Source organism: Musa acuminata, chromosome BXJ3-3 (genome assembly GCF_036884655.1).
Source record: "Musa acuminata AAA Group cultivar baxijiao chromosome BXJ3-3, Cavendish_Baxijiao_AAA, whole genome shotgun sequence".
Lineage (NCBI taxonomy): Eukaryota > Viridiplantae > Streptophyta > Magnoliopsida > Zingiberales > Musaceae > Musa > Musa acuminata.
In genome coordinates this window covers 36326620-36350242 of record NC_088351.1, presented here as the reverse complement: position 1 = coordinate 36350242, position 23623 = coordinate 36326620, and the positions used below count along the sequence as shown (strand labels likewise).

Here is a 23623-nt window from a genome sequence, read left to right as displayed (position 1 = left end):
CAGATTTCACATGTTATGTGAAAACAGTATTAGATGTTAGGTTACCTGAATGCCACTCCATGGTTGATTGGAGAAAGGTTCACACAAATAAAATGGTTCACACAAATAAATAAAGAAAAAAAAAAACCAAGTCGAGAATTTCCTTTTAAATTAATTGAAGGAACAGTCAGTACCTTTTCTTTTCGATGGGTGTCCAACCCAAAATTTTCCCGACGGAAAAAAAATCCCCTGTGGTTAGAATTACAAGCTTTCCCTTTGCTTACAAGAAGGAAAAATATTACATCAATGGGACCTAAGCCTATTACTGTACAAGCATGTCCAAAAATCCACCCACAGTGTTTCCAGCCATCCAACCTTTTTCCTTGCCCTTGCATCCCCCCCCCCCCCCCCCCACACACACAAGGTTTGATCTGCTCCGTCAGCCCATTCCCATTCGATGCTCTTTTTAAGACCTCGGGCATTCTCTTTTCTTTAATAATGCCACTACCGACAATCTGTGTGCTCGAGGCCTCTCAGGATCGGTCTAACATTTGGAATTATATGACAGACGAATCATCCAACATCAGTGATATCCTGCAGTGGTTCCATTTCCTCAAGGCCACTAAAGAAGTTTGGATCATAGGCATGGGGTACAATATCTACAAATTGTGGCTCTTCAAGTGCATCCATGGCATGCCACTGAGAATGGTCACACCCCGTGTCCAAAATGTCAAAAGACTCCACGAGTGTTGTTGGTCGAGGTTGTGCAACATATTTGCTAACCAAACTGGGGTCTTCTTGCACTTCTGTAGTTCTTTGAATTTTCAATTTGGAAGGCTTTATTATATCGGATCCAGATTTGTGCTTGCCTAATGATTGCGACTTCAAGCCACATCTGTATCTGTTGGTATCAGATGAAGGAAAAGCTGATGATGCCCATCCGCAACTATCTCCCTCAAAGCAAGCTTCTGATGCTAGCCTACATAAAAAAAAAGTAATAATTGATTTATACAATGTTTTATATCTCCAAGTACATAGCGACATGAGAACGTATGATACTTCAAGATTTCACCCCATATATTAAATCGTTAGCAAAATAACAACTGCGACTATTAAGGGTCAAATTTTTGGATAAAACACAGCTGAAATGAGAAATCCAAACTTCTCTCTCATCGGGAACAGATATCCTGAAGACTCCATCTTTAAAATGTCTCAGGAAAATACAGTTCCGTAAGATATTTAGCTACCAGCAAGTAGTCAACAACTAAGAACTACAACAAAGCTTAAAGAGTCTACTAAAGCTCAGGTTCACGATAACACTATACTCAAAGCTTAAAGAGTAAAGTTGCAATCATGCATAGAATGGCATTTCAAACAAAAGAAAGACGACACGAGGAGTCTAAAAAGACACATAGAAAATGGTCTAAAAGCAATATTTCCACCACTCATTCGTCTTTATTTATTCGATCCCTTTTCTTCTGGCAGAAAAAGGCATCTTCCAACAGATTCAATCCTCACTGAACAATTTTCACCCTTTTTTTGTTGATTGGTTGTGTCTAACTTGTGATTAAGATAAGCGTTTATCATATAAGAAAGATGCAATTTTCCTCTCGATACCAATTATACTTCTTAAATTTCTCATTGCATTGAATGAGCTTTCCGGGAGGACATTGTTCAATTGCTCAATATTAACCAAAAGATATAGCAGATCTTCTAGCCATGTTAATGCTTGGCTATGTTTAACTTTGGCACACCCCATCATTTTAACCATTCTAATGCTTGTAGTCATGGAAGTAATGTCTCAGATAACTTGCACAATTAAAACCATTAAATTACGAAGGTTATGTTTAACTTGCTATAATGGATAAGTCAGTGAAAAATAGCGTAGGCCATGAGCTTCACCTTGGATGTGACAACTCCATCTATAACGTGTACAAATAGGTATGGGGCTCAGGATCATATTAAAGCAAGTTGTTCTAAAAAGGTGCTGTATTCCTTCCCAAAAGAATGCCCATGAAAAATAACTTATCCATTATATAATAATGCTTGGTTATCAGATAAACGAGGCATGTGCATGAATTTGGTTTTAGTAGTTATACGTCGTGGGCTGCTAAGGGCTTACACAAACACACTATGTTCACAAAAGGAAAGAAAAGTTAGAAACTGGGTATTTTAGTGCTTACCTGAACCGATTTTCAGCAATCCCGCATGATGATTCTGCTAGCAAAAACTGCCCTGGAGGTTCATTTGTTGCTTGTGGCAGTTCTGGAACATGAATCGATAAACTAATGGTCGAGGGGAAAACACTGTCATAATTCACTTCATCACTGGGAAAGTCCAGCATCAGATTCACATGGTCAACTACAGATTGAGAACCTAGCTCGTTGGAAACAATTGCTGAGTCTTCGTGATTCTTATAAACATCAGTAAGGGCCGTGGATACTAGCTTACTTGACTGTCTCGAGCTGGCTAAGTTCATCTTTCCGGTCAATCTTTGAGACTTACCACATGAGTCAGAGAACCTCCTATTTGAACAGAAATTAATTTTAGAAGATGTCCTGCTTCGATAACTCTCAAGGAGACAATTTGCTCTCCATACAGAAGAAAGAATTGCTAAGAAATGTTTCTGAAGAAGCAATTCATTATCAGGAAGCTCACTTGTCACATTCAGCAATACACGTATTTGATCCTGCAAAAGATTCTGTTAGATATATACTCTTTTAGGAAACATGCATCTCATGATAGGCAGAACATAGCCAACATCCTAACGACAACAATTCTAACAATTATATTAAATAATCATCGAAGCTAATATTTCAAGTAAAAATTTTATGATGCAAGAAATGAACCCAGAGAAATTAACTAAAGTAATAGCTCATAATATAAGACACTGAAATAACGAAAACCAAACAGAGCAATAACAGATGGCAGCAAAATAGATATACATTACAAATAACTGCATAGACCAGAAAGCCTGTGAATTGCAAGAGACAAAACTGAACATAGTGCATAAGACAATGTTAGTCTAAATATAAAGTTTCCAGGCCAAAGAATTAAACCTACCAGTTTTAAAATTGTTACTTGCCATAGAAAAACAAGATTTTGATTTTTCTAATAACTAAATCCCACTTTAGAAGTACAGCTAGCTTGGCATCAGTCAGTCAATCCAAGTTTCTTGAAAATTCAAACTAATCAATCGGATCAATTAAAAGAAAAAGAAGCCATTTACCTCAGTCACTTTTAGAAGTGCCTTTCCAGATCCAGAAGAGGTAATCTTTTCTGTATTAGAACTGTCCATAGCAGACAGAACATACTTAAAAAACAGTTCTCGAAACCTCTCACAACAATGGACAGGATGGCGAAACCTTCCTCTGTAAGACCCACCACAAGGAATATCATTAAGTGTGTCACTTATAAAGCTCCAATTAGTGCCATACTCATGTACGATTGCGCACAACAAAGCATCTTCCTGAGATGACCAAATATCTGGAGCAGGAAAGCAATCTTTTGACCAAACTGGTCCCCTCTTTCTAAACCTTTCTGGTTTCACCATTATTACACGTTTTACTGGAACATATGTGATGGAAATCTTTCCACCAGATTTGGTTCTGCTTGCAGGTCTCAGATCAGACTCGGTAGCTCCGTCTCCAAGTTTCAATTCTGTAGCTTCCATAGTATGTTTACCATACTTGTTGAAATCAACAACATGGTTACTGTGAGAAGCTTTCTTAAGTTTCTTAATGCTTTTCCTCAAGTTATTTTCTTCATCTTCTGAAGGAGAAAAAACCTTCTTGCGCTTTTTTCTAGGTGGTGAGCGTGTTGGTGACCCAGCAGAGATAATATCTGGAGAAAGAACCTTATCATCAACAGATATGTCATCTAGTGATGGTTCCTCGTGAACAACTTCCATGTCCGAAGCTAATGGCCCTTTCTTCAGAGACTTGAACTTTGTCTTCTTCATTTTCTTTTTTGTCTTAGGCTTCCGTTCATCTAGTGTCCCATTCCTGAAAGCAAAAATATTAATTTAGCATGACCAATGTGAAAGATGAACCTATTTTCTCTTTTGGGGTAACATTCAAAGATGAGAAATATCTAAAGGGACTGGAATTTTTTCTCAAAAAAAATGACAGGAAAAACGAAAAGAAAACCTTCATGGATAAAACAGAAGTATCAAGTCTGTCTTTAAAATTTCATGATAAGCAGTAAGTAGTATAATTTTTTTATTCTATATCATCAGTACATCAGAAATTATCCACTTTTCCTCTCTTTTGTTAAATTAAAGACATATCATCAGTACATCAGAAATTAGTAAAAACCATTAACCATAATGGGGAACTTGAAGTTAATAGCCTTACTTGAAAGCATCATTCTCATCATCTGCATCATCCGCTAACTGTGCTTCACATTCTAGTTCTTCCAACAACTAAGATAACCATAAGAGTAGGTCAATCAAAAATCAGCTGGCACAGAAAAAAATGACAGGAACAGCATTTTCACAAACTAACCTGCTGTTGAGCTAATGCTTCAACATGCTGGCGATATGCTGTGGTTGCAAAATCAGCATCCCATCCTGAAAATGAACCAAGAAATAAGCATCTAACTTGACACTAAAGAATCAGAGAGAACCAAAGGAGATGCTATCATGCAATAAAAGATCAACCATGATTTGTGCCATTGAGTTTTTCTTGACCATATTTATTAAATTAATTGATGTGCATACCTAAGAAATATGCTAGGCAAGAATTGGGATCTCATGGCATTGGAGGTGTACTGACGACATTTGGCACTCACATCATTCAGCACACCTCTATGGCCAAAATTGGTCTAAGCATAAGCTGGTATGGACATAGGTTGGCTGGCATGTGCTTGTACCTTCTTGGCCCAGTATGTTTTAAGCTACAATAATGCATGGAGATCAACAAAGAAATCTTTGATGTTATGATATTCCTTAAAAAAAAAGACTTGAAAAGCTACATAGGGCAACTACAAAACTGCAAGAGCCTATGATGGACATGAGAGAGAGAAGACTGCTGTATCAGATGAAGATTGCTTTATACCAGAAGTCCAGGACAAACAAAAGCATCAAGAAAATTCCAGTCATGAAAAATATGATACATTTAAATGTCATAAAGGTACTTAATTCTTACTTTCATATAAGAATGGCTCTTGATCTTCATCAATTTCAGCTTCTAGTTCATCTTTAAATTTCTCAATTCGATCAAGCTCCCATTCTTGCTCTTCTACAATTGCCTGATACTCTATTGCAGATTTGTCAACTATAGGATCCCAAAGTTCCAGAAAACGCATCGCGTATCTGTCAATTGGACGAAGCTGATTTTCAAAAGATGAACTTGCTTGTCCAGCTGCTGCTGCTGCTGCAGCCATCTGCTTAACATCAGCAAGCATGTCCATATCTTCATCTTCCCCACCTAATGCAAGAGACTTTTGTTCGCACATATTACTACTGCATAAGATAGCATCATTTTCCTTGCTAGCTGAAGTGCAGCAATTCTGCTCTTCAGCAACTTTCTCATCAAGCTTGGTCTCATCCTCATTAACAGGCTCATCATCCTCTGATCTTCCAATGATATCTTCAGTGAATTCTTGATTATCAACAGCCTCTTCTTGTTCTAACTTTTTCAGGGCCATATAATCTGCTTCATCTTCTGCTTGTTTAATAGCTGCTTCAACATCTGCATTGGATAATAGGGAATCCATCCCATTAGCAGAACAGTCAGCAGTGCTAGAGTTTCCTTTCTGCAAACTTTCGATTCTGAGACTTCTATGGCCAGAGAACAATTCCATTGGATCAAGCTTTTTAAAGAACTCCATATTGTAACTACCACTCTGTATAACCAAATCATCAAGTGCACGCTTCTGGTTTGCTTTCTTCAAGATGTTTTCCTCAATGGTACTCTCACTGATAAGTCGATAAATGTGCACTTCCCTTGTCTGCCCAATTCTATGGCATCTATCTTGAGCTTGTTGGTCCATTGCGGGATTCCAGTCACTATCATAAAAAATGACTGTATCGGCACCAACTAGGTTGATCCCCACACCACCGCTACGTGTGGACAAAATAAACAGGAAGTATTTTGGATTTGTGTTAAAACGCTGCATCAGTGTCTGTCTCTCTTCTGGCTGTGTAGATCCATCTAGTCGCATGTAGGTGAACCCATACAAATTAATGAAAGCCTCCAAGATATCAAGCATCTTTGTCATCTGAGTAAAAATTAGAGCCCTGTGGCCTTCTGCTTTCAATCGTCTTAGCAATATTGCAAGCTCCTGTAGCTTTCCACAGTCAAACTGTATTAGACGTCTGTCAGGAAAATAAACTTGTCGCCGAACAATGGCTGGCCTAATAGCTGATAATAAAGGTGCAAAGACCTCTCGGCATTTTTCCTTGTATGCTGGTTGCAGAAAAACAGGAGATCTACCTTTACTGCACCAGCAAACAGGAAAGGGGGCACGCGAAGCAGGAATTGCAAACATGAAACATTCAACTAGATCAAGAATCTTCTGAAAGCGTTCAATGGGTGAAAGAACTATATCTGCCAGTCTCGATGAAAAGTTCATGTAACATGAAGGATTATTCTTTTGCTCAAGAATGTCAAAGACCGGATGTTTTATTGTGACAAGCTTCCTCAGATCAGTTCCATATACGGGCTTCTTCTGGCACTGCAAGGAATTCCACCATGCAACGGACATGGCTCTTTCTTTAACATGTTTCACTCTTTCCTCCCAAAGGGCCTTCTGAATCTCTTCAAATATGTTAGTTCCATGAATTTTTCTCTTCAGCTCATATCTACTTTGGAAAAAAGAAAGACCGCCAGAAGCCTCAAGCCAAGTACGCTGGATTAAATTTGGGGGACAAGCAATTGAGTTGACTTCATCCTTCACCCATGAAGTCATACAAAAATCATTTTGTGTAAATACAAAATTTAAGCCACAGAGATCAACTTTTGAAAATGGGCTGGAAGAAAAGATTGTACAAATAGAAGAGCTCAATTGCATGTCCATACCAGCCATGTCAAATGAACTTACAATTGGACGGCCTTCAAAAAGATCTGGATGGTTACAAACTTTACGAAGTTGCATTATAACACTAATCATCCCGAAAAAATTTGAACTCGCTAATGTTGCTTGAGTTTCTGAGCTGGCAATAAAATCTTCATACAAATTTCGCTGCCTTCTGGAAAGCCTACAGTATATGACATGTTCATGCTTCTTTGGGAGTTGTTTTTCCACATCCCTTTTTAAACGTCTTAATATGAAAGGACGAAGAACATTATGCAACCGGTCAACAACTTCTTTGTTAACTTTCTCCTGGCCCTCCACCATCCCCGAAATTGGGTTGCAAAACCAGTCTTTAAATTCTTGATGAGACTGAAAAATATGAGGCATTAAGAAATGCATCAAAGACCAAAGTTCCATAAGGTCGTTCTGTAAGGGTGTTCCAGTCAACAGAATTCGCCGTTTTGAGTTAAAATTCAGTAGAGTCTGCCACCTCTGAGATTTCCAGTTCTTTATCAAGTGTGCTTCATCCAGAATGAGGTATTTCCATTTCTTTCGCTTAAATACTTTTGAATCCTGAATAACAAGCCTGTAAGTAGTAATGCAAATGTGAAAGTAATTAGGTTTTAACCAACCCTGTCGTTTAAGCTTCCGTTCCTTTGCACTCCCAAAGTACGTTAGTATTTTGAATGCAGGACACCATTTAAGGAATTCAGTCTCCCAATTGAGCATGACACTAGTTGGTACCACTATGAGATGAGGGCCCCATATTCCCTTGTCACAAGCTAGGTGAGCAAGAAGAGCAATGGTCATGATTGTCTTCCCTAAGCCCATTTCATCTGCCAGAATTCCATTTAGCCTCTTTTCATACATTGTTACCAGCCAATCTAGACCAATGTGTTGGTATTCACGGAGAGGATGCTTCAGAAGGAAAGGGAACTTTGTCCGCACTTTTGTTGTTGAGAAAGTGTTTCCAGTCGGCTGTGCTGATCTTGCAGCAGCTGCTGCATCGGCAATGATAATCTCACTCTCCCTCCCATCCATTACGTTATCACAATCCGTTTTTATCTCTTTATAAACAGAAGAATCCAATTCATTTTGATCTGGAGATTTGTCCTCTTGATATTTACCATCAATCATTTTGAGGTTTTGAGTTTTGTTCTCCAGCTGATCATCAGTGCTTGAGGAAGAAAAATCAGATTTCTTCATCCCATCGTCAATGCATAAATCCTAACATAAAGTAGGATTAGTAATTAACATAAACATGAAAATACAGTTAGCAATCTACAACAACAGCACCAACAAAAATACTCATACCTTGTTGTACCTTGCAAGCAGTTCTTCTACGGGCATTTCACTCTCTTCTTTCAGTGACTTTATCTGTGCAGAACATACTAATTAAGTAAAACTAGACTAGAAGATATTAAAATATATTATCCATTAACAAAGAAGAAAGAGAGCTAACAAGTATAAATATTTCATTTGACAAACTAGCAATATATTAAAAGATAGGAGATTCGTTCAAAAGAACGGGCAACAATTGTTCCTTTGGAAATATATAAAACCTTTCAACAAACATTCGACAATGCTTGAGCATAAAAGGTCCACCTCATCAAATATGATACATGTAAGATGTTTGATCATTTAACCACTTCTTGCATAGTGTTGGTGAGGTGGAAAATCTTTTGTCAAGCTTTCCCATAGTAAAGATTACTCTAACTGAAGGAATCATAATGTGATGATGCTTCCCGGCACAGACCCTGCAGAACCTAATTAATGTTTTCTACCCATGATTATTTTCAATGCATAGCAGCAAAATAGACATCTAAGTCAAGCAATGGCCTTGAAAGGAATGGCATATGTTCTGATCTCCAAAACAACAGCTGCAAAGCTGTCTGATGTTGAAATAGATTGTTTTCCAGCTGACATAGGACCATAAACGTTAAATCATATCTTCACTTGTAGTCAATTTGCTGATAAACTAGACTCAGCATACTGATGAAATTGATGACACTCTCTACCAACGTTGACGGGTCATGCCAAAGTAGCATAAACTTCAGCCGAGAGCAATCTAAGTTTGATCTAGGGATGAGCAGTCACCTATTTACCATTTCATATCATAAATCTAATGACAAGGCAACCAAGGGTATCAAATTCTCCGCCACTCAAATCCCCATTAACCTTCTTAAGAACCTTCAGATCAAGAACACCAAAGGTGATGGATGAGTTTTGGGTGTCAAACTGGAATCAAAGTGGACAGTTCCCAACTTCAATATCAGGAACAATTCAAAGATGACTCTCAAATAGATATAAAGTTAATTTACAAACAATCCAATTTAAAAATGGCACTTGAACAACTCCAAAGTTGCATTATTGTTGTGCTAAGGATTTAGCTCCAAAGTTAAATTATGTCATTACAACAATATGTCTAAATAACTGAAAAGAAAAAAACATATTTTTTGTGGCTCTCTATCATGAATGAATAAAAAATATAAAAGTAATTAGCAAGATTCACCAATTTATTCAAACAAAAATTACTATAATAACATAATACTCCAACATAATACATGAGATGATGGGCTTAAAAACCCATTAGAACAGGGTTCTGACTGATCAAAATAATGGACGGTACATGCCCTTATGGATAAAAAATTTAGCAACATCAGCAAAACACACTGCACAGTGTGAAAAAAACAGAGGAGAGGCGAGGAGAGAGAGAGAAAGAGCAAGAGAAGTATAAACCAATAGTATAAAGAAACATCAACTGTCTCTTCTCGCTGTCAAAGAGTCAAGACTAAAAGCTCCGAACAACACTAATGAGAAGAAAAAAGGGCTCAGGAATAAATTACAATAGAATTGGTATAATAACATGTAAACAAACCAGTATGGTTAACATTTTGAAGTGACAGGGCACAAATGGACCAGTATGTATCACCCATTTGTACCAATAGCTTCCCAATATGATAATTCATGAATGACATAACAAACATTTACAAGAAGATGAATCCATTAATTTAATTTCAATAACCAGAAAAAAATATTCCAAAGAAGTGTCCATATTTACCAAGAATTTAAAATACTATCAAAATTCTGTTGTTATATATTCTTGAAAAATAAGATATTTCAAGAAAATGCGTACATGTCTCATAGTGTTAGACAAGCATCAAGATATGACAAGCATTTTCAAATTTCCAAATTTCATACCCACCCATTCCACATTACATAAAATTGTCATCTCAATCCATGTACTTAGTAACACACATATAAACGAACATATCAAAAGAATTTAACTCGAATAAATCAGAAAAACAACAACCATAAAAAATCACATCCAGTATTCCAGACCAAGAAAAGCATTAATATTCAAATTAAGCAAATACTGTTTTAAATGTGATAGTTCCCGAATTTCATCAACCATTAAAAAATCTAATTGCACCAAGACACCTAATGAAACCAATCAACCTCACAGTCCAAGGAATATCTCTGAAAGCAGTGTTCCATGTTACTATTATCAAAGATGTCATAGGCCTCTTCATGTATCCTACTGAATAACAAAGGAGCATGTCTCTAAAATCCTTTTTTATTGGATAAAACATTTTGAAGTTCTCAGAAGTTTATATGTGATAATTAACAACAATGCAATTCCATCAAATAAGGAACTGTCCAAATCATTTTAGCATAGCGCTTACCGAATGCGAATGCTTATCACATGCTTATTTTCTTCAAGAATATACTATTTAGATTGGTTTGCAGCAATATATGGATCATTCTAGATTTACTAAATATAAAGCATATGGGTTTCTGAATGGGTTTGTTTCTCTGAATTGTCATCTCAGGGCTTAACAAAATACTATGAGTAGATAGAACAAACAGATCAACAGCACAAAAGAGATATCACAAGGAAAAGGATTTGTAAAGCCTTTACACCTCCTCAAGCGGATTGACTTCTTCCTTCTTTGCCAACTCTTCCTCTTCAGACAATGTTGTCTCATCATCCTATACACACAGGAAATGATACTATTTAAGATGTTATCAAGATAAAAACACAATTAGGATACAAGAATGAACAAACTATATATAAAGATAAAAAATGATCAGATTTTTCTTATAATACAGATTAACAAAATCAAGAACATACTGTATAGAAAAGTAGAATTTCAATATTTCAAATGCATTCTGATTTGTTTTCTCAAAATTATATCTATCATAGCAAGCTGGTTATCCACTAGCACAATCATTATCAACGGGTCCAAAAGCATCTGAATATTAAAATGTTAGTGATCAAAAGATTCACATTTTGAAATTAATGGTAAAAGTAAGGCTGTCCTATTGATCGCAAGAAAAATAAACAGATTTAAAAAACATGATCATAATTTTCAGTATGGATCCTTCTCATATGACATGCTCATGCATTTTTTGCAATTGATGGCTGAAAAATCCTTCTCAAACCTTGTATATTAAAACAAGCAATGTTAAGGCAATATATAATTTTACATATAAAGCACATTAATAGAGAATAGGATACCTTAATATCTGAAATGGAATAAAGGATTGTAAAAGAAAAAAGATATACTGATAAAACTTTGAATAACTAAGTGATCAATAGTACCTTCTCCTCACTTGCAGCAGTGTAATCTCTATCATCCTAAAAAATAAACAAAAGTGGAACCCTCAGCAGAATATCATCAATCAAAAATAATATTCAAATTTTGTCATCTGCAACGTAATAGTAATGGAAACTTTTAATAAAACATAGAATGCATGGAATTGGAAAGGATATATAATGCAAAATATCCACATTAACTATACAATTGATAAAGAAATGTTAGGAAAAGGCTACCTGACTGAAACAGACTACTGGATCAATTAAGCAACACCATAACAGCAAAAAGTATAAACAAAAACACCTACCATATGCATTTAACAGAGGTACAAAACACAGAAAAATGAGTATAACAAATTAACATCCTAGCTTAAAATAAATCAAAATGATCAACGAATTTAACTTGTGATTTAATTAAAAATGTAGGTTCAAAAGAATTAGCTTCATAAAGAACTGAACGACAATCTTAATAGAAACTTTTAATTAAAACATAGAACATGTCAAAGTGAAAGGATACGTAATGCAACATATCCACATCTACTATATTGTTGATAAAGCAATGTAAGGAAATGGCTTTCCACGATACAAACCACTATTTCACTTGAGCAACATCATAACATAATGTGTAAATGACAATGCCTTCCACACCCATTTGCCACAGGCAAGAAAGACACAGGAAAACAGTTACAATAAAGAGGCACCATATCCTAAACTAACATGATCATCAATCCATATTGAGCTTAATTTATGATTTAATAAAAATATCCGTTCAGAAGAATTAGTTAAAATAATAACTGAACTAATCATGATCAAGATAGAATGAACTTTCTTCACCCTCTTGCCTGAAGACTATTAACATCGGAGTCATCACAGATCATTGTGCATCTTGTTCCATCAACCAAGACACTGCAGAAATCATTCAATAGCCTTCATATATCATCACAGATCACACTGGATTGAAGTTGTCAAAGTGTCACACTGTACATACTCACATTTAAGCTTCTTCATATTTTCACAATAAAACTAGTGAGTTTTCCTCAAATTTTCATTAAAGCATATCTGCATGTGTGATAGTGAAGACACTAGCACGTGCTTCGACATTCTTTATAGTCAACATTGGCTACGAGTACCTTCACAATGCACTCATATCATCTCATTTATCACAATTTCTAGGACCTAGATAGCAACTCCAACAAATCCATAAAAAATGCCAAAAAGGACTCTAAGCAAATGTTACAATGAGTTTTTCTGTGATGCATTGGTATGCCCTTCAACCTACATAGATGCTTCTTTTACACAGTGAAGAAAGCATAGTCCTCCCTGGCTCTTAAACCACAACCCCTTCTCCCTCCTCCTTAATGTATTTGTGATGGCTAGAATTTTGAATTATTAATTTGTGCTATAATTTTCAAACAGTGTTGATATGGATGTTAATCTTCTTTGGTATTGTTATTTTATTATTAGATTCTGACAATTTTAAACCTTAATGTTTTGTAGATATTTAAATGAATGTATTTGATATTTAGTCGTGATAATTTGAATATGAAACTCATGTTTTGTTTAATTTTTTATTTTAATGATTGGCTTTCTTCTTAATTATAATTTTTTATCATTTTTCTATTAGCTAGCCTCTCGATTCTTGAGCAAGCGCTTAGTACCCCAAGCATTTTGAAACATTCACATCTTTTAGCGCCCAACGCCTTTAGCAAATCTGCTTTTACAAGAATTTATCATGCAAAAATCGATAGTTTAAGAAAATCGACTGAGACCCAAATATGTCTCAGAAGATAACTAGTTTTACATGACCAAAAAAACAATTAGAGGTGTCGATGCCTAAACTGAAGACAGATTGTACACACTTAAATGTGCATGAAGGGACAGAATTATATGCAATTGCAGGCCGAGATGATTATTATAAAACATGGAGCACACCATAAGAAAAAGATCATGGAGTAATAACTTCCTAGGGAAGTATCCAGTTGGCTCAAGATGATTGTGTTGAAGGCCAAAGGGCATAGAGGGGTTTCCTCTTTCTGCCCACAAATCGAGAAGACTCTTCATACAATACATGTACAGTTTCACGTTCTCAGAGTACAACCAGCTTCTTGTCCAGTCAGAATGGTGTGATAAATGCACAGATTGGCATATACTGCAATTAACCAAATATGTTATTCTTCATAATCAACCTGAACCCAATCCTATCAATCCAGTCACACAACATCCAACTTCATATTTTATTTTTAGCATCTGATACAATTGCTAGTTAGCCCCAGTTCACTGAGAAATAGGTGTGCCATGAAAGTGAACATAATTCTCATCAAATATGTAACAAGCCATGCCACAAACAAATAATTCTATTTACACTAAAACATAAACCATCAATCTATCAAGATGCTCCCATACCATGGTGATAAGTTAAACTTCCTAACCGAAAAAACCATTGATATGAATCATAAAAGAATAAGGCAACCATAGAAATGATCAGATTCTACTTCAATGTTAACAAAAGAAACAAAAATTAAAAGTAACTGTAGTTTAGTCCAGTTCTAGCACATGGAATATGCAAAAAAGATGTACCACATGAACAACAATTAGAATTAACACTGACAATTATGTTTCTGTAACATAAGTTTTTTCTCCAAATATGTACACAGGAGATTTCTGAGGCAGTAGTAAAATAGACATTATGGACGATATAAACACCTTTGGAAAAACACAAGACCAGCAGCTTACCAAGTCATCACTTGGACCAAGGGTTGAATGTTCCATATCACACAAGTTAAGATTTTCTGAACAAAGTTTTGGCTGTAATTTCTTGATAGTCAACTGTCCTCGAAAGGAGGAAGAGTCACCATTACTTTCCCTCTGTCATAAATTTAGAAGTCAGAAAATGATGAATATTCATATACAGAATAGAGTTTGTGCAACTTACATTATGGGGCTGACCAAAATCTTGCTGTACATGATTATTCTCTGCAGAATGATGCTTCACATTCTCGCCATTTACTTGGTTCAAATATTCTGCAAAGTCACTAAAAGAATCAGAATTAATCACTTCTGTGGTAAGACATTTGCACTTATTCTATTGGAGATCTTTCAACTTACTGATATCTCACCCGTAATCTGATCTTTTTGCACAACAGGCATAAATAAATCTTCATCACTTCCTGAACCATCTTTCCTGCTAGCTGAGAAAGCTCACATTCATCATATTTTAGGGGGGTGGTGGGCAGACATCAGCATCTAGCTTACCAATGTAACAGCAAACATCAAAAATCTTGAGCTTACAGTTGTCTTTGGCATAGAACTTGAGAAGCTCCTCAAGTGGCAGATCAGCTTCAGCTTTCAAGGCGGTTAATTCTTCTCTCCGCTCCTCCTCAGTAATTTGAGCTTCATCCTCCTCAATAGTGCACTCATCATCTTCCTGCACATCACCACAATGTAATAGACCATAATATTAAATTCAGCAAATAAAATAGATAATTTTAATACCACAATGCCGTATGTTCAGCGAAATTAACAATGCCTTCCAAAAAGGTCAAAGCAGGTCAACTGACAGTGGGCAAAGTAGCACATTCATGCCATGGCCTACTCACCAACCTCACATAAGAAACATATATCTCCACCAAGGTTTTTAATTTCAAATGATACTACTGCCCGTACGGGGCAGTACGTACCGGTCCGCTAGCAGACCGGTACATGACCGCCCGCTACCGTCGATTAGGGTTGTTTCCGCCCCGTTACCACGCGAAATCGACTATCACCGCCCGCTGCGAGGCGATATTAGCCAAGGGAGAAGGAAGAAGAGGGAGAAGAAAAGGGAAAACCTGGAGATCCGTCGTCGCTCTCCCTCGACGATCCCGATCCGTCGCTGCCCACCCTTGCTGGACACCACAGATAAGATGTCGCCTCCTCCTTGCCTGTAGCGATGAGGCCTCGGCGTCGTCGACTTCTCATCCGTGCGGGGAGAAGAAGCCTCGGCGACGTCGCCAAGGCTTCACGGGGAGAAGAAACGAGGCAACGTCATCGAGAGGTACGGTATTTTATATATATATATATATATATGTTAAAAAGTTATTTTTTAACTTATTATTATTATTATTATTATTATATATATATATATACACACAACGAGCGATATGGTATATTCGTACCGTACCAAGCTGAACTCGATACTTCGATACGGTACGAAATTGCGAACCTTGATTTCCACCATCATTTAGTGATTCATCTAACTTGATGGGGTCCATCTGATTCAAAAATATTGCACCGACTTTTTCTTGACAGTTAGACCCATTATTCAATGGTGCTCTTCCCTCTGTTTTGGTCATCAACAAATGGTATTATAGTACATTCATAAAGAAAGGTGAATAGGTCAAACTTCATCTTGAATAACATGTTGATGCTAATTTCGCACTACATGTTACCTTAAAATAAATATAATTGGCAAAGCATGGGACAGCAGCTTACCAAGTCATCTTCAGATCGGATGCTAAAATCATCACCACTCTCGAGGTTATCCAACTGGGTGGCTGTAGGGAAGTTATAAGCTTTCAAATAAGTAGATAAATACAAAAAGCAAAGACTTCAAATGGATATACCAAGATGTCAAAATTTGTCGAACCTGGTGCGTCAGTGCTTTTGCACTCCACGTGTGCATCTTGCTCCATTTTTAAATTCACATCCTCTGTTCTAGAAGAATAGTGCACATCTACAAGGTTTTCCGCAAGCATTGTGGAGTACCTGCGAATGATAATAGAAACAAGTACATCAACTCTATGATATTATGACAAAGAACCAAGATCTTAAATACCAGTCAGACAGGTACGCATGGCCTGGTAATTACCAGTCCAACCAAGAACCTCTAACTGTGCATACAGATGCAGCTCAGCTTTGTATTCTTTTTTTTTTCATTAATACCAGGCAGTATGGGCTGGTATACCATCTGGTATTGGACCAGTGATATAAAACCTTGCATAGAACAGAAAGATCACAAAAGAAACCACACAAAAATAAAAATTTCAATACCTTTCAGTCTGGCCTAAAAGAAAATCAAGCTGCTTATCAAGAGCTTTTTTCTTTCTCTCCTCAACATCCAATTGGAACTTATAAAGCACCTAAAGTCAAGAATACAGAAGGGACTTAATCCTCGTCAAAACAGAAAGAAATTGTAAAGCAACATCGATTAAGTATATAATAAATACAAAAGTGCTCAAAAAATACCAGCTTCTCTATTTTTATCCAAAATTTCTTTACATCCTTTGAAATATTGAGTGCAACTTTTTTCAGACGCTGCTCTTCTTCCTGAATATGGGAAATGATATATATACTAGTCTTAAATAAAAAAGCTTCAGAAAATGAAACTGAGGGACATTGAGTTTCTTTCTGATTATTGTCATAATAAAAAGACAAACCTTCACTTTTTTCTCTCCCCTGGTGGCATAATCCAGAACACTTTTACTGGCTCTTATTGCAACCTTCTTTGCCTGAGCCAATTTCCATTTCCTTTCTGATTCAAAATCCTGCAGCCAAGCAACATCAAGTCAAGCAGTAAGATCAAGAATTAGTTTGTCAAAAAGCAAAGTGTAATTTGGCTAAGCATACAATATCACCAACAAAGCTTAATAACTTACTTTTGACAACCAAACCATCTCCTCTAAGACATGATCCCAGTGGGTCTTTGGCCGAGGAGGTTCCTTCGGAACTTCAAGTGCCTACACAAAGACACAGATTAATGCAGAGAAACAATGTTGCGCTCCACATAGTACAGTTAAAACCTTGTCTTATAGTTATAGTTAGGCGCATATAACTGTCCCAATACACACCGCCACAATAAAAAGAACCCAACTCCCCACGAGAAAAAGAACATGTTCCTTTAAATAGCAAGTTATACGTCTGAAAGGTTACCCTATTTCTCGTTGCTGGTGCAACATGCACTTGAATGGTCAAAAGTAGAGAAATTATAGACATGAGCAAAAGCTGTTAACAGATCTTCATAGGCCCCTGTTATATTGCTTTAGATATTAATAACTGCCCAATGATTTTTCTCATTTATGGACCTTAATCAAACATACTTTGTTCTCAATATTACGAAATATATTTTTAAGCATAACATTGCAACTTAAATGGAGGGCGGAGGCTTAAGCAGAAAGGCATGCGATGAGAGGATGATATCAAAAATATCGACAAAGATTTTGTTTTAAACACCTGAAGTTACTAAATTTACACAATGTTTTACAAATTAAACATCAACCTTAGAAAGAACCAATATACTTAAATAAACATGTGTCCTTATCAATAAATGTGACTGAACCAATCATCAGACAGACAATTAAACCAAGCAAACTAAATTACTCTTTTTCTCCCTTATTTTACCAAAACGACCAGCAATGGATCAAACATTTTTATGTGGAGATTGGAGGAAGGAAAAATATTGTTTGAAGATAGAAGCAACATTGTACTAGTCAACCAGAAAAGGTCTTCAAGATAGAGCAAGCTTTGAACTACGAAACTGTTTAGTTGCTGCAAACACAGGAAAATGAGATTTAAAATCCATGGATACAGCAGACTGAAAGGGAATATAAATACGGCTGACAAAAATGGATATTTATCATGAACACCAAAACTTCTCCCCTTCAAGGATCTTAACTGATGGCTGCATTATTCATTTCGGAATCATGCAAGCTGCAACACAGGGATGTCCACTAAAACTAGTGAAACAAGAAAAGCACAGTCAGGGGGCTATCAAAAGGATGTAATGCCATCTTAAAATCCAACTTATGAAGTTCCAATTTCCCAACAGCCCGTATTCCATGTCATGACATGGCGAAGAGGCCATAGAACTGGCTTAGAAAACGAGCTGTTATCCTCAGTTGGTATCTTTTAAAATTTCTATGAAGTAATATGAGCACCAAATTAATTTCTTTTATATAGAGATGCAAACAATACAAATTTTGCTTTTTCAATGAAGAAAATTTTGTAGTTCCAATTGCCTAAGCATCATGGCTCACTGGAAGCTAGAAAACCAATCTAAGTGGAAGCCATTCTGCGTACTTAGCGTATCTGACCCTACCTGCAGGACCATCTGACATTACCAGCAGGACAAACTGGCATATAAAAGAGCCCCTAACCATTTATAGGTCTTCAGAGTACCAAATTCCAATTCACATGAACTGAAAAATCTATATAAATCTGGAGCAACAGCCCCTGAATAAGATCATGAAAAAACAGAAGATTGAGATAAAGCAACCATCATTTTCAACTGTTAACCTTTATACCTGAACAGGAAACTTTCTACTACACCGTCATGCATTTGATGCTCAAAAATGAGCACCAACTCTAGTTTGTGTTGTAAGACAAGAGACAAGAATTTCTAGAATATGCTGCTTGTTGAGTCTCTTTTACCTTTTACTGTTACTAAGACCTTGAGAAAATGAAAGAAGTAAATAATATAAGCACAGAAAGGCAAACCAAGCCACTAATTAACATCAATTCTTGCACCCACAGAAAGATTCCACTGACTAAAGTTTTGTGATGTAGCTGTTTTCGGAAAACAAACTTGCGAATAAGTAGCTTGGTAATGCATGTAACCACAAGATACAAGTATCTAAGTAGTGGCTGAATAAAAGCTTCAGAAGCTAACCTTTTGACGCCGAGCTCTCGTCTCATGGTCTAACTTCGATCTGGGACCCTTTGAGGCCATGATAGCGTTTTCTTGTAAATACTTACTTCATGATTTAAGAAATCTGTCTGGCACAAATTCCTCAAGTTAGTGACAAGTTTGCCTGTGAACTAATAGAAAACAAGGACCTTGTATAAGAGGCAGGTATTTGACTTTAATGAACCCCACAAGAAGAATTATCATTCATGCATTTTAAAATTAAACCTTCCAAATTCACAAATAGGTACAAGTTGACAATTTCAATATGTGTTTTTTTATTCTTTAAGAAACTATTCGTTCATTCATGAAATTTTTCAGTAACAACAGTCAAAAAGAGACCAGACTCAAAAAAAAAAAAAAGCAGATTTAGTTCCCCCAAAGTGGGAGAAGATCCTAATTCTACCAAGGTTATCAAGGTTATGCGCCATAAGGTGCTAAGTACTAGCATTGGCAATTTAAAAAAAAAAATTATATCAGCTACTACAGAATCAGATCCATCAATAATATAAGGTTAGAAGAGGAAACAATTTTAGATAAAGAGAGTAAATATTCCACAAATTTACACAATCAACATGCTTTACAAACAAGCAACCAAACTGAAAGCTATTTTATTTTTCATAAAAGCAATCAAAAGATATCCACAGGGAGCATCACCAAGCTCGTCTTTGTAAATGAGAGAAGGCTTTTGCAAGCCAAACTGAAAGCTAAAATAGTGAAAGGGGGAAAAGGTATAAGTAAACAGTGTATGAACAATTATAGAAAAAGTCAAAGGGATGTTAAGGAGGTGAGGCAATATTTGCTGACTGCAAATGCCAGAGATTTGGGTCAGATACAAATCTTGTGCAAGTGTAAGTGAAAGTAGAAAATGACGATGTTTTTATCAAAATACCTCCATATATTCTGTATGTCTTCAGAATTTGTTATCATGACTGGGACCAGGGTGACACTGATAACAGATGAGATGATGAAGAGGCATAACACTAAATGCAAGTACATATTGGTGAAAAGTTTGAGAGGAAATCTCCTACAAAAATAACAAACAGTAAAGGCATATACTGCGGAATGTTTCCACCAGTCCATGATAGGAAAATATCAAAAGAACATGACAGAAAATTAGGAAACCATGTCAGTTGTCGTATCTAAAAATCATTAATGTCTCCACGAGTCCATGATAGGAAAATATCAAAGAACATGACAGACAATTAGGAAACCATGGTCAGTTGTGGTATCTAAATATTATTAAGGGACAAAATATATTACTACTAAAAACAAAGGGAAAAGGGAGATCAAAGTTAACTCACTTAATACTATTGTGAATGAAATTTTAAAGAACATGGACTGTTGTGAAGACACTTACAAATGAAACCAGCAAGATAGGCTTTGTGGCAGTCGAAATGATTAACAAGTTTTGCCTGATTATGTTTTTTTATCGTGAGCTGATGAGAACAAAGCAATACTGATCATGAGCGGCTACCAAGAGTTATGAATTCAATGATGATGTAATAAATCAGCACTATCATCACACTATCTCAGAACAAATTCTGAGGTACTTACTGGCAAAAGTAATGTTCAGATGAAGAGATTGTATACCTGATCTTGATCGTCCAAAATGGACGTTTTTATGAGATCAAAATTCTTTATCCCTAGAAAACTGCAGGCAGCATACTCGTTGGCTGGTAAAAGCATGAATTTTGTTAAGCAAGAGGTTCAAAATTTTTGATGTATTTGCATAAGAAAAGTTTGCTAATTCACAATAAATCATTCAATTCACAATATATGCTAAGCAGTCAACCATCAACTAATCCATGCGCCAACTAAAAGGGTAAATAGATTTAAAGAATTATGCAAGTATCATAAGATTAACAAAATGAAATGGTAAAAAAAGTTTTAACCACATCAAATCCAGTAGTAGATAAAAACTTTCATAGCAACTCAAGCATCCATCTAGGCTCACACCATGACCGACATAGGCTATAGACTTTTTGGTTCGGCACCATAGATATTGCTTAATTGTATAAACAGCATATGGCCATTCAATTGCTTTTGTGACATCTAATTGACACATTAAATAGGCTAAACACTGTTTTTGTATCAAAACTTTGACTGTTTGATCAATGGACTTCAATATCCATTAACTCAATACCGTGTGATGTTCTCTATCATGCTTCCACAAATGCCACAACTTTGATAAATGCGATGATAGCAATGATATGATTAAACAGGAGGCAGTCAACAGCCAGTAAGATTGCTTCAGTAGTGCTCCTCGACACTTTTTTATGTCGAATGTTCTTATGATGCCAATTATCGTCTCTGAAAGATCTTGCTAACAAGTCTATCAGTCCTGCTAAAGCCAATAATTTTTGGCGTCCTTTAGCAGCATTGGCTATAGGTGCTGCACTACCATCACTGGTTGAAAATGACTTTGACACTATGCAATGAGACCTGTCTAACACATGGAAGATCAACGATATTTCTGAAATTTTCTTGAAAATTGATTACCACATTCTTCCTTCTAAAGGTTACAAGGATTCTCTTAGGTCTCAAATCTCCAATTGGGAAATGATTCATCTCCACTTATTTTAAAAAGTTCAGGAACGCAATCATTTCTACATACCACATCGACACTTCCTTTTTCACATGGATGCAAATTCAGACCAGACCAAGGAAGAAACTGAATCAAGAGTCAATGGAAACAAAAGACCAAAACATTCAGAGACCAAGTAAAATGAAAAAATAAGATGCAAGAGCATCTTGCCGAATGATCTTGGGGAGGATCAAATGTTACACGGCCTACCGCGTCGAACTCATGATGCCAAGGTGGCAAATCGAACAACCTTTCCATAGACGCAAACCCGAACCAATTACTTATCATCTGGGTCAATAAAAATAAATAAAACAACGATCGCAAACAAGGCGGTCAATCTTTCAAGAAAACAAATAAAACAATAAAAGAACGAGAGGCAACAAATACAGAAAAATCAAAAAATGATAAATAGAAGAAAAAGAATAGAAGAACATTTGTAAAGAGAACTAGAATTTCAAGAAAGTCTTTGAAAATTAATTTAAACAAAAAAATGACATGAGTACACGAAATTTCACCAAAATTTGCTTTCAAAAATTTTCTTGATTTCATAAACATGGAGGCATCGCATTTTTAGCCAAGAAAACAAGGAAGGCTACCAAGAAAATGCACACAACCGTAACAGACCGAGAGACCAAAAATCTTGAAGACGACGGGGAGGAAAGTTCAGTTCAAGACTCAGTGGCGGCAATCGGCACCAAATACAACGATCGAAGCCGTGTTCCGATTCAGCTACTCACCACTGCGGAAAAAAACAAAAAACGCCCCGCCGCTAGCCTTCCGACAACGACGCGCTGGGAAAGCCGGACGCCGAGCACGAGAGAGATGCCGATCATCAAGAAGACCGCAACGAGAAGCGTCACGATGAAGGACGACGGCGGATCAAGAAAGGTACGCTGTCACGCCAGTGAGGAGGGAGGGAGGACGGAGGGGGAAGGATTAGGGTTTCACCTGGCGAGCGAAGCCGAAGGTAGAGAAGATAGACGAGGGGCCGCGAGAAAGCGAGAAAGGGGATGCAGAGATCGAAAAGGGCATCGAGCTGATGAGAGGTCTATTAAAGGAGTCGGGACTCCTCGAGCTGCAGCTGGCGTCACAGACCTCACATCAACCGTCGACGCATCATCAGACGGCTGAGATCAGCTGTTTGACTGCAGCCGGAGTGTCGCTTACGGGATGGAAAAACTAATAATAAGTCAGGAATGAGAGGACCCGTTAAGAATTTCATAAAACTAAAACACGGATCCGATATCCTTCTCGGGTAAAAGTCTAATAGATCCGACCCGGAAGCGCCCAATCCGGCCGGCCTCGAGCCCTAGTCCCCCCTTTCCCCCGAGCAGTAGTGGCCCTGCAAAAATCCCCAAATCCCAACCAAGAAAGAACGACCCCAACGCACAAAGAATGACAGAAAAAGATGGCAGATTGGAAGTGCAGAGAAGAGAGAGGGGGAAGCAGAGCGAGAAGGGCGAGATAGCGGCAGAACGAAGAGAAGAGACGGGGCGGAGAAGAGGAGGAGGAGAAGACAAAAAGAAGCAAACGAGAGTGAGAGAGAGATTCAAACCTGCGGAATGGCGTTCCGGCGCTGCGATTCGGAGGAGCAGGGAGCGGACTTCGGCGGATCAGACTAGGGGAAAGGGGTGCGAAGGAGAGCGTCGCGGGGAGAGAGGGTGGGCTTCGATCTTTAACCTAGGGCTTGATAAGCGGACGCCTGTTTTCTGCCATTGCCGGTGCGTGTAGGGGCGCCGGTTCGCGTGATGGGTTGTGGCGGAACTACTCCATGAAATGGGGT

At 37.1% G+C, this 23623-nt stretch overlaps 1 protein-coding gene across 9 annotated transcripts; it reads right to left on the bottom strand.

The window, feature by feature from the left end:
• Positions 1-131: 131 nt before the first annotated feature.
• On the bottom strand, positions 132-23569 carry LOC135580922 (protein PHOTOPERIOD-INDEPENDENT EARLY FLOWERING 1-like). Of its 9 annotated transcripts, none has more exons than XM_065142415.1 (22): positions 23396-23569; positions 20847-20929; positions 19239-19387; positions 17230-17310; positions 17011-17118; positions 16820-16900; positions 16625-16713; positions 16221-16339; positions 16067-16128; positions 14885-15020; positions 14713-14784; positions 14529-14617; positions 14330-14461; positions 11603-11638; positions 10921-10989; positions 8311-8373; positions 5127-8223; positions 4485-4549; positions 4335-4402; positions 3209-3983; positions 2163-2668; positions 132-958 (listed from the first exon to the last, which is right to left on the bottom strand). In XM_065142415.1, the coding sequence occupies exons 3-22, from the start codon at positions 19296-19298 to the stop codon at positions 553-555; spliced, it is 6114 nt and encodes a 2037-aa protein (XP_064998487.1). In that variant the 5' UTR covers positions 19299-19387; positions 20847-20929; positions 23396-23569; the 3' UTR covers positions 132-552. The 9 variants fall into 9 exon arrangements, with proteins under 9 accessions (XP_064998487.1, XP_064998480.1, XP_064998483.1 ...); XM_065142408.1 differs by having other exon boundaries at positions 19239-19345; XM_065142411.1 differs by having other exon boundaries at positions 19239-19341.
• Positions 23570-23623: the final 54 nt, after the last annotated feature.